The 12645-nt window shown below is 45.2% G+C and overlaps 1 protein-coding gene across 1 annotated transcript in view; it reads right to left on the reverse strand.

Moving 5' to 3' along the window:
* The window catches only part of LOC124545882 (protein lethal(3)malignant blood neoplasm 1), a 153828-nt gene that overhangs the window by 42148 nt on the left and 99035 nt on the right, over positions 1-12645 (reverse strand). Inside the window, exon 2 of the mRNA XM_047124843.1 lies at positions 94-265. Within this exon, the coding sequence (XP_046980799.1) occupies positions 94-265 (172 nt within the window). The remainder of the gene's footprint in view (positions 1-93; positions 266-12645) is intronic.

Here is a 12645-nt window from a genome sequence, read left to right on the forward strand (position 1 = left end):
TGAAACCGGAAACGTTGAAGAAAGGTTAAATTTTTGGCTGGAGTCTCCCCTTAAGTGAGTAAGAGATAATACAGACATATTCGAATGTGCGACCTTTCTTCTCGTGGCGGTGCTGCTGCCCCTCGATGACGAATCCGAACTCGTAGGGCCTGTTCTCGTCCGTGTAGTCGTCGTCTGAGGCAGCGGGCGCTCCCACCACCAGGCCGCACAGCAGCGCCGCCGCCGCCACAGCCCACACTACGGCCAGCCTCCTCGCTGACAGTGCCTGCAACACGAGGAAGGCACACCGTGACAGCGAGGGAAGGGAGGGGCCACACCTCCACAGGCAAACCACTCACTGGAACCATATTGCCAAAATTTACTACACTACTGGCCACTAAAATTGCTACACCAAAAAGATGACGTGCTACAGACGCAAAATATAACCGACAGGAAGAAGATGCTGTGATATGAAAATGATTAGCTTTTCAGGGCATTCACACAAGGCTGGTGATGGTGGCGACACCTGCAACTTGCTGACATGAGGAAAGTTTCCAACCGATTTCTCATACACACAGCAGTTGCCCAGCGCTGCCTGGTGAAACATTGTTGTGATGCCTCGCGATTGCGGTTTATCATATCGCGACATTGTTGCTCGCGTTGGTCGATATCCAATGACTGTTAGCAAAATATGGAATCGGTGGGTTCAGGAGGGTAATACGGAACGCCGTGCTGGTTCCCAACGGCCTCGTAACATTAGCAGTCGAGATGATAGGCATCTTGTCCGCATGGCTGTAACGGATCGTGCAGCCACGTCTCTATCCCTGAGTCAAAAGATGGGGACGTTTGCAAGACAACAACCATCTGCACGAACAGTTCGACGACGTTTGCAGGAGCATTGACTATCAGCTCGGAGACCATGGCTGCGGTTACCCTTGACGCTACAACACAGACAGGAGCGTCTGCGATGGTGTCCTTAACGACCAACCTGGGTGCACGAATGGCAAAACGTCATTTTTTCGGAGGAATCCAGGTCCTGTTTACAGCATCATGATGTTCGCATCCGTGTTTGGCGATATCGCGGTGAACGCAAATTGTATTCGTCATCGCCATACTGGCGTATCACCCGGCGTGATGGTATGGTGTGCCATTGGTTACACGTCTCGGCCACCTCTTGTTCGCATTGACGGCATTTTGAACAGTGGACGTTACATTTCAGATGTGTTACGACCCGTGGCTCTATCCTTCATTTGATCCCTACGAAACCCTACATTTCAGCAGGATAATACACGACCGCATGTTGCAGGTCCTGTACGGGCCTTTCTGTATACAGAACATGTTGACTGCTGCCCTGGCCAGCACATTATCCAGATCTCCCACCAACTGAAAACGTCTGGTCAATGGTGGCCGAGCAACTGGCTCGTCACAGTACGCCAGTCACTACTCTTGATGAAGTGCAGTATCGTGTTGAAGCTGCATGGGCAGCTGTACCTGTACACGCCATCCAAGCTCTGTTTGACTCAATCCCCAGGCGTATGAAGGCCGTTATTACGGCCAGAGGTGGTTGTTCTGGGTACTGACTTCTCTGGATCTATGCACCTAAATTGCGTGAAAATGTAATCACATGTTATTTCTTGTACAATATATTTGTCCCTTGAATATCCGTTTATCGTCTGCATTTCTTCTTAGTGTAGCAATTTTAATGGCCAGTAGTGTACCTGCAAAGTTCTCAAAGTAAGTCATTTGATTGAGAGAAAAGAAATGTTATTAACCTGACTGTCAAAAGTTTGGTGTCATTACTCCCTGTGTTCTAAAAATTTAAAAGTAACAAACACACACACACAACACACACACACACACACACACACACACACACACATATATATATATATATATATATATATATATATATATATATATATATATATATTTTTTTTCACGCTGCTGTAATATTTACACCTGGCTACCTCACCATCAAACTTCGATTACCGCGTTCCCAATAGTAAAACAGCCAAAGTCATTCGTTTCACTCAACGCAATATTCCAGAAAACGTAAGCACAGGGAAAAAACTCATGTAAGGAGACCATTGATGGAGAGAATCTACAGGAATGAATCACGTCTCTTGCATAGTAACATCATTCAAATAACAACAATTTTCAAACGAACTCATCTAATTATAATCGTACTAGCAAACCTGGTAAACCTTCGAAATCGTTAAAAAAATACTGGAATTGGATATAAATCCTAATTGCCGGCCGCGGTGGCCGTGCGGTTCTGGCGCTGCAGTCCGGAACCGCGAGGCTGCTACGGTCGCAGGTTCGAATCCTGCCTCAGGCATGGGTGTGTGTGATGTCCTTAGGTTAGTTAGGTTTAAGTAGTTCTAAGTTCTAGGGGACTTATGACCTAAGATGTTGAGTCCCATAGTGCTCAGAGCCATTTGAACCATTATATATCCTAATTTCCTTCTCTGCTTCTCTCTTCCTATCTCCTTCTCCCCCTTCCTTTGTCGGTTTCCTCTTCCTCTGCCCTCTCTTTGTCTATCATCTGCTTCCTCCTCTCCCTGTCCATTTCGCCCTGCCCCCCTATCTCTCTGTATCTCCTCCTGCCCCCTGTCTCTCTGTGCGTTTTATACTTTCTCCTGCCTTTCTGTCCATCTTCTTCCACCTCTCTATCTTCACTTCCCCCACTCTCCTCTCTGTCCACTTCCTCCATACCTTTGACCTTGACCCATTGATTATTATTATTATTGCAACAAAACGTTGACTGGGAATTGAGGACGCGTAAAATGATTTGCTAAATTGTTTGGCAGCTCTATCTGTGAGGATAGTAGCTTCAGTGGCAGTATTTCGCATTGTTTTAATTCGCAAAGGTGTAGGATTACAAAGTTTCGGACGATTCAGATTCTGTAGTACTAAATGAAAGCCAATAAGCCAGAAATAGGACTTTCCTGTTTTCTGTTACGACTGACTACGAGGAAGAAGAAAAAAAAAAACAGTACATTGTTGTGTATACAATTTTAGGGTGGTCCATTGATCGTGACCGGGCCAAATATCTCACGAAATAAGAGTCAAACGAAAAACCTACAAAGAACGAAACTTGTCTAGTTTGAATGGGGAAACCAGATGGCGCTATGCTTGGCCGGCTAGATGGCGCTGCCATAGGTCAAACGGATATATATATATATATATATATATATATATATATATATATATATATATATATATATATATATGTGTGTGTGTGTGTGTGTGTGTGTGCCACGAACAGATTTCTCCCAAGGAGGGACCAGTTTGTTGCTACGGTCACTATAGAACTTTTGACTTTGTTGTCGGGGCCCCAACATCACCTCTGCTTGGTCTGCTTCATCAGTATCAAAGTTAAGTCCTCGAAGGTGTTCTTTGTTCTTTACCTTTTGGAAACAGGAGAAAATCGGGTAGGGCCAAATCGGGATAACAGTGAACACGAGGCGTCGGATTGTTGCAGATGTCGCAACGCTCGCGTTTAGTCTGTCGTTATCGTGTTGAAGCAGAGAGTGCTCCATGTGTAGACGAACTACTCTCACTCGAAACTCGATTGCAGAACACCGTTTCTCACGCACCGACATAGGTGCATTACACACCGCCATGTTACACGGTACAATTCGGAGCACTCTAGCGGCAGAGACATGAAGAATAAAGATGTGGAGTGTTAATAACGTTTGCTTTATTTAAAAAGTTTTCAGAGTTTTCACATTAAAAATTCTGATGCATTATTTATCAGCACGCTCTCGTAGTTTCTGGTCACGATCCGTCGAGTGATGTGGCGCAACGTTAGGACACTCGACGCGAATACGGACGGGTGAAATCCCAGTTCAGCCATCGAGATTTAGATTTCCGTGATTTCTCTAAATCGCTTTACGTAAATGTCAGGATAATTCGTTCGAAACAGCACGGTCGATTCCCTTCTCCAACCATCGTTAATACTTCATGTATGCGACGCATCTAATGATCTCGTCGTCGATGACGAATTAATCCCTAATATTCCATCGTTTTCCTATCGACGCGATCTCCTAGCATTGACAGCTTCTAATAGCGAGTTAAGAAATTCGATTCCCGATTCCCACTTCAGGGTTTGATAGGGCGACAGAGACCTGGAATCGGGTCTACGAAGACCCGTGAGGCTGAACAAAACGAGTAACGAAAATAGCCTAAGACGGAAAGAGAGGTCATACAATATAACTGTTCTGTGACGGAATGTGTAAGTGGCAATCAAGGAGTTTCCGCTCGAGGGCCGTGCATTCAGAATCGGTATACCAATCAGGCAGAATCACCGTGAGCGTTGAGGCAGTCATCTCACCGACGCACCAGCTCGAACAGACCCGTTTCGTAGAACAACGTATCCTGCTGCATGAGAAAGTCCGTAAGTGCCTGCTGCACATCATAATCGGCAGTAGTCGTCGGCATTCAAGGTCTTTTTTTAACGGATCTAAGAAGCGATAATTGCTTGGGGAGAGATCAGAACTGTAGGGGAAGTGCTTGAGTGTCTCCCACTTGACTTCTACGTTACGATATTTCAGATACGGGGGCATCCTGTGTCGAATCGCGACCAGTAATAAACTTGGCGCACCATTCCACAATAGTGGTTTTCGACATACGTGCTGTCCTATACATTTCCTTCGGATGACTACCGGTGTTTGTTGTTCGGCAACCAAGGAAAGAACAGTATCACGTTAGCCCTGTTTGGACGCATTTGTTAATATCGACGCCATAGTTCACGTTTGCGCATTTACAGCACGCACGTCTGAAAGACACGAATGCCACACAAGACGCCTGTCTACGTGTCAGTGCTTATATACCCGCATCGGAGTCGCGCTATGTTCCACATACATTGAAGCAACGTCCTCATACCCAAACTTTTTGATCACCCCTTATATCTTCCACCATCCAGTGCCCAGAGCTATGTACTACAAACGTAACAGCTCATATCTTATAGTTTCTCTTTCTCCTCCTTGTACTCCTTTTCCTTCTCGTTCTATTCTCCCTCTCCCTGTCTCTTCCTTTCCCTCCCTCCCTTCTTCTCTCTCCCTCTTCCTTACACACACACACACACACACACACACACACACACACAGACACACATTTTTATTAGTTCAGCCCCAACGTCAACTCCGTGCATGACAGAATATGCAGTCTGAAGCGTCTACCACCGACGAAAACGTTTATTGACTTATGTTAACCTCCTACCAAAACGTCCATTCTCAAATCTTTGAGGCAAAGCCCATGACCCATACCGTTCAGGCAACATTGCTGTCAGAATAAGTCGTGATGCCTTCGTTCCAAGGCTAGTTCAAATGGTTCAAATGGCTCTGAGCACTATGGGGCTTAACTTCTGAGGTCATCAGTCACCTAGAACTTAGAACTACTTAATCCTAACTAACCTAAGGACATCACGCATATCCGTGCCCGAGGCAGGATTCGAACCTGCGACCAGACTGTAGCGCCTAGAACCGCTCGGCCATACCGGCCGGCCGTTCCAAGGCGCTTGACATGTGAGCTTACAAGCAACGCTAAACTTTAGAACTAGGGAATAATTTGTTGGTCCACATTAGAAAGTAATACAGCAACGGTTCTGGTTTGGCATGACTTCAACGAGTGCTTGGTAGGTTTTGGAGGTACGTGGCTCCAGATGTCTAAGAGCAAGACGCGTAAACCCCGTCGATTACATGCCCTTCTTATGATGGCTCGGAGCTCACACTGGGTAGCGTCTCACATGTGCTTCATCGGGTTCAGATCACGCCATTTTGATACCCAAGACATCAAGGTGAATCCGATATCGATCTCCTGAAACCACCATATCACGATTCCAGCCATGTGGCACAGCAAATTATCCTGCCGGTTGGTACTATCATCCTCGTGGAAGACATCAACCATAGAGAAATGCAGTGGGGCTGAAATGATGTTCATGTAGTTCACAGCTTTTACGATGCGTCTCACTACCACCACAGGGCTCACGGAAGCCCACGAGAATGTCCCTCATAGCATAATACTTCCCATTACCGGCATGCGTCCGAGGCGCTGTGCATGTTTCGAGGACTCGTTCACCGGGATGATGGCGTATATGGAAACTACTATCGACTTCGTGTAAGAAGAGAAGTGATTCACCCTACCAGCCGACACGTTTCCACGGATCCACGGTACAATCTCGATGACGCTGTGACTGTTGCATTCGTGATTGACAGTTAGGTCAAAAAAGGAACATGCTAGGGTTGTCAGATGCGGAGACCATGTTCACGAGTGTGCACGGTGAGCTCCTAAACACTTGTGCCAGTAGAAGCGTTGTACTCTGTCACCAAATCTGCCATTGATTGCCTCCTATCCTGGTTTACGGAGCGGGCTAGCTTCTAATCTCCACGTTCTGTAACGAGGTGTGGACTCCCAACACCTTATCGCTTACTCGATGTTCATGACAGTAGTACGTGAACAGCAGACAGGCTTCGCCGTTTAGGAGATTCTCGTTCCTAGGTACCGGGCCATACGGCTCTGCCGTATTACGTTTGCCCGTATCGTCCCCAGAATCTTTCCTCATTCGCCTCTCCTCCGCTTACATACCCTTCTTACCACGTCACGTTCTCGCAACAGCGCCACCGGACACCATTAAATCCCGCTATGGGCAGTAGCCATAAGGTTTCGGCACATCAGCATATGTGTTGTTCGAGGCTCCCTACTGTCTTAGTGAGTGTGCAGCCATTTCTTCATGCTGGAGTAATTTCTCTGTAAGTCTTTCGAAATTGTGTTTTACTAAGCTGAAAGTCCGTGCTGTTAATTTACTCTGATTTGTTAAAGACAGTTAGCCACAGCTTCTCTTTCTCTATTCAGTTTCCTCTATTTCTCGATCCTACGCCTGAATGGAATGTCACAATTCACGTTTCTAATTTGCTGTACCAAGGAGAAGTAAAGAATCTCAGATTCTGAAAATGGTGTGATATTCAGGTTAACATCCAAGGTGCTGCATACAAACGATGCTCCTGGCGATTTGTTTATTATCATTATCATCATCGTCATCGATATTATTATTACTATTATTATTATTATTATTATATTATTACTATTATTATTATTATTGAAATTCTTCCAGTCCATATGTGGTATAACAGCAAAACCAGTGCTTAACAGTATTGGCAACAGTATGGGCAACCAAGACTGTTTTTAACCAATATTATTATTATTATTATTATTACTATTATTATCATTATTATAATTATTATTGCTATTACTATTTTTTGTTGTCATGATTTTTTTCGTCTTCAGCATTTGTTGTTTCCATTTTCTTCTTAGAAGTTATGGACGGTGGCTGTCCCAAGAGTCGTAAACTGCATTCGGTCTGGTGTTTCGGCAGATATTTGCAAGGTTTTTTTGGCAGTGTGTAGCTGGAGTCAGTTCAAGCAGATACGGCTCATCACGTTTTTCATATCACGGAAATCGTCGGTTTGTTTCCCGTTAGAAATAAAATGATTTTTATACCGGAATTTTAGGTGTCCTTGCGATGTATTGGTTCCTATTAATCTAGTGAGATATTCATTTTATCGGCATGGATTAATAGGACCAGCAAAACTCGAAGAATAACCAGTACTCCAGTAGTGACAGCACCGCCATTGTTCAGGCTGACTGCTGCCGCCAAGCATGCAGCGTTGCTGAGTGTCTGCTGGATTGCTCTTTATTCTATTAATATATACCGGTAAGACGAATATGAGAGCTGCATCAAACCAGTCTCAGGACTGAAGACCATCACAACAACAACAACAAGACGAATATTGGACTAGACTGATTTGGGAGCACCCTAGCGAATGAGCAGGTAGAACTCTAGTTTGAAAATAATTTTGTTTGTAATGGGAAACAAACTGATGCTCTCTTCTGACAATGGACGTCGCATGAAAGACGTAACGACGAGCAGCAATTGTTTGGATTGATCCTAGCTACACAATGCAAAAACGAAATTGCACATATCAAGCGAAACACCAGAGAAAATGCAGCTGACGGCTCTTGGGACGGACTCACATGTATATACACTACTGGCCATTAAAATTGGTACACCATGAAGATGACGTGCTACAGACGCGAAATTTAACCGACAGGAGGATGATGCTGTGATATGGAAATGATTAGCTTTTCAGATCATTCACACAAGGTTGGCGCCGGTGGCGACACCTACAACGTGCTGACATGAGGAAAGTTTCCACCGATTTCTCATACACAAACAGCAGTTGACCGGCGCTGCCTGGTGAAACGTTGTTGCGATGCCTCGTGTAAGGAGGAGAAATAAGTACCATCACGTTTCCGACTTTGATAAAAGTGGGATTGTAGCCTATCGCGATTGCGGTTTATCGTATCGCGACGTTGCTGCTCGCGTTGGTTGAGATCCAATGACTGTTAGCAGAATATGGAATCGGTAGGTTCAGGAGGTTAATACGGAACACCGTGCTGGATCTCAACGGCCTAGTATCATTAGCAGTCGAGATGACAGGCATCTTATCCGCATGGCAGTAACGGATCGTGCAGCGCGTCTCGATCCCTGAGATGGAGACGTTTGCAAGACAACAACCATCTGCACGAGCAGTTCGACGACGTTTGCAACAGCATGTACTATCAGCTCGGAGACCATGGCTGCGGCTACGCTTGACGCTGCATCACAGACAGGAGCGCCTGCGATGGTGTACTCAATGACGAACCTGGGTGCACGAATGGCAAAACGTCATTTTTCGGATGAATCCAGGTTCTGTTTACAGCATCATGACTGTCGCATTCGTGTTTGGCGACATCGCGGTGAACGCACATTGGAAGCGTGTATTCTTCATCGCCAGCGTGGTGGTATGGGGTGCGATTGGTTACACGTCTCGGTCACCTCTTGTTCGCGCTGACGGCACTTTGAACAGTGGACGTTACATTTCAGATGCGAACCGACCCGTGGCTCTACCCTTCATTCGATCCCCGCGAAACCCTACATTTCACTAGGATAATGCACGGTCCCATGTTGCAGGTCCTGTACGGGCCTTTCTGGATACAGAAAATGTTCGACTGCTGCCCTGGCCAGCACATTCTCCAGATCTCTCACCAATTGAAAACGTCTGGCCAATGGTGGCCGAGCAACTGGCTCGTCACAATACGCCAGTCACTACTCTTGATGAACTGTGGTATCGTGTTGAAGGTACATGGGCAGCTGTACCTGTACACGCCAACCAAGCTTTGTTTGACCCAATGCCCAGGCGTATCAAGGGCGTTTTTACAGCCAGAGGTGGTTGTTCTGGGTACTGATTTCTCAGGATCTATGCACCCAAATTGCGTGAAAATGTAATCATATGTCAGTTCTAGTATTATATATTTATCCAATGAATAGCCGTTTATCATCTGCCTTTCTTCTTGTTGTAACAATTTTAATGACCAGTAGTGTACTTAAGGCTGAATTCTATGGCTTGTGGTCCTGACACAGATGCAAAATTCAGTAAAAGTTCAATAAATTATCAAAGGACTCTTCCTTGTACGTATACTTCGTTTACTAACCTAGTACGACCCTCGAAAGAACGGTATATAGTTTTAAGAAGCCGAATGTAACTATCGTATCATCGATGCTTACATGCTGCTCAGTGGGTTGTTCTTATTTCTACCAACGAACGACAAATTGCCTCACTGAATTCGCAGCGCTCTGTATGCGCATTATACACGTGTGGTGTTTCTGCGTCAAGTTTTTATAAATACTCATGTACCATTTTGTTCCAATGTATTTACCAAAACATATTTCAGAAACATGCGAATAGTTGTATACAGGGTGTAAGAAAAAGATATGACCAAACTTTGAGAAAAGATTCCTTACCCGTAAAGGAATAAAATGTGTTGTATGGACATGGGTCGGAAACGCTTTATTTCCATGTTAGAAATCATTTTCTACTTCTCGTCATAATCAGATTTATCACCGGATAAGTACAGAATACATCGGCATTACATGAAACTTTTCTCATATGAAATGCTCAAAACACGTTCTTGGTTGCGTTTGGTTAGAACGTACAATAAGTTGCAATTTTTCTGTTCACCAATAGTGTATGTTGCTCTAATTGAACGAAGGTATCGTTGACATGTGCCTCACCTCGTTGCTTATATTGACAGGTGACTCATTTCATTTCTTCTCTAGTATCAAGAATATAACATCAAATGCTTCGTGTTCATTGCGAACGTGGCTTCTGATACAGTGCAGTGGAAGCTTACTCAATTGACGTACGGATTAGCAGACAGCAATGGCCGTGGCGCTCGACGTTTGTATCGGGAGAGATTTTAAGAACGACGGTGCCTCGACTGGAGGATTTATAAGGCACTTGATCGTCTTCCTAGTGATAAAGGAACGTTTAAGCCTACTACTCGTGGCCCCCCAGGCCTAGAAGGACGAGGATACCTGAACTTCTTTGTGCATTTGACGACAACCCTGGTGTCAGTGTAAGATAATTAGCTTAATTAAGGAACGTTGACCTCATGACTGTATGGAGGGATCTGCACAAGAAGCTGCTCTATCCTTACCATGTTTAGAAACTGAGGAGGCCAACATGGAAACATACGAGGGAATTCAATAAGTAATGCAACACTTTTTTATGAAAGGAAGTTGATTTCATTCAGGATTCCAATACACCATTTTGGCTAAAAATCCGTAATGCAGAATAATCTCCGTCCAATGCGACGGCCTTACGCCACCTTACAGGGAAGGCTTGTATGTCTGTGTGGTACCACTCTTCTGGTCGACGTCGCAGCCAACGTCTTGCTACATCAGTAATCCCCACACCATCCACATATTGCTTCCCGTGAGTCCATCCTTCATACCCATTAGATGGAAGTCCGAAGGTGCGAGATCCGGGCTGTAGGGTGTACGAGGCAGAACAGTCCAATGAACTTTTGTGAGCTCCTCTCGGGTGCATAGACGTGTTTGAGGCTTACGGAATATCGGACCAGGTTTGTGATTGGATTCAGGATTTCCTAGAAGAAAGAACACAACATGTCATTCTTAACGGTTCAAAATCTGCAGATGTAGAGGTAATTTCGGGAGTACCGCAGGGAAGCGTGATAGGACCTTTATTGTTTACAATATACATAAATGACTTAGTTGACAACATCGGTAGCTCCGTGAGGCTATTTGCAGATGACACGGTTGTCTACAAGAAAGTAGCAACATCAGAAGACTCGTACGTACTCCAGGAGGACCTGCAGAGGATTAATGCATGGTGCGACAGCTGGCAGCTTTCCCTAAACGTAGATAAATGTAATATAATGCGCATACATAGGGGCAGAAATCCATTCCAGTACGATTATGCCATAGGTGGTAAATCATTGGAAGCGGTAACGACCGTAAAGTACTTAGGAGTTACTATCCGGAGCGATCTGAAGTGGAATGATCACATAAAACAAATAGTGGGAAAAGCAGGCGCCAGGTTGAGATTCATAGGAAGAATTCTAAGAAAATGTGACTCATCGACGAAAGAAGTAGCTTACAAAACGCTTGTTCGTCCGATTCTTGAGTATTGCTCATCAGTATGGGACCCTTACCAGGTTGGATTAATAGAAGAGATAGACATGATCCAGCGAAAAGCAGCGCGATTCGTCATGGGGACATTTAGTCAGCGCGAGAGCGTTACGGAGATGCTGAACAAGCTCCAGTGGCGGACACTTCAAGAAAGGCTTTACGCAATACGGAGAGGTTTATTATCGAAATTACGAGAGAGCACATTCCGGGAAGAGATGGGCAACATATTACTACCGCCCACATATATCTCGCGTAATGATCACAACGAAAAGATCCGAGAAATTAGAGCAAATACGGAGACTTACAAGCAGTCGTTCTTTCCACGCACAATTCGTGAATGGAACAGGGAAGGGGGGATCAGATAGTGGTACAATAAGTACCCTCCGCCACACACCGTAAGGTGGCTCGCGGAGTATAGATGTAGTAGGCCTTGCATTGTCATGTAGAAGGAGAAGTTTGTTTGTATTTTTTTGGCAAAGAACACGCTGAAGTCATTTATTCGGTTTCCTAAAGGTAGTACTATACACTTCAAAGTTGATAGTTACATCATCAGGGAGGACATCGACCAGAAGAACCCCATCAGAGCCCCGACCATGACTGTACCAGTTGAGGATGCGGCTTTGAACTTTTCTTCAGAAGAGTAGTAGTCTGGCGCCACTCCATGGATTGCCGTATTGTTTCTGGTTTGGAATGATGAACCCATGTGCCACAGCTTCTGACGATGTTCGATAAACAATTGTCACAGTCAGACACGTAAGGTACAAGCTATTCCACACAGATGGTCGGTCCTTCGTTAGTCTTTATGGTCTTCTGCTAGGCGACGACGAACCCTGTGCTCACACACCTTTGAGTACCCCATCTGGTGGACGCTTGTGTTAGCACTACAAACAGAGAAATCCAGTTATACAGCGAGGAGTTTGATTGTGATCTGTCCATCACTGCGAATGAGACTGTCCGCACATTCAACCATTGGAGGAGTCGCATCTGTGTGCGGCAGGCCGCCACATGGGAGATCGGACAAGTTGTCGCAACCTTGTTGTAACGATGACAGGTGCTTCACTATGAGGTAACAGGCGCGTTGTGGCGCCCTGAAAATATTCTAAGTTCAGAGTTGGCGGCCTCCGCTTGGGCCG

Source organism: Schistocerca americana, chromosome 8 (genome assembly GCF_021461395.2).
Source record: "Schistocerca americana isolate TAMUIC-IGC-003095 chromosome 8, iqSchAmer2.1, whole genome shotgun sequence".
NCBI classification, from domain to species: Eukaryota; Metazoa; Arthropoda; class Insecta; order Orthoptera; family Acrididae; genus Schistocerca; species Schistocerca americana.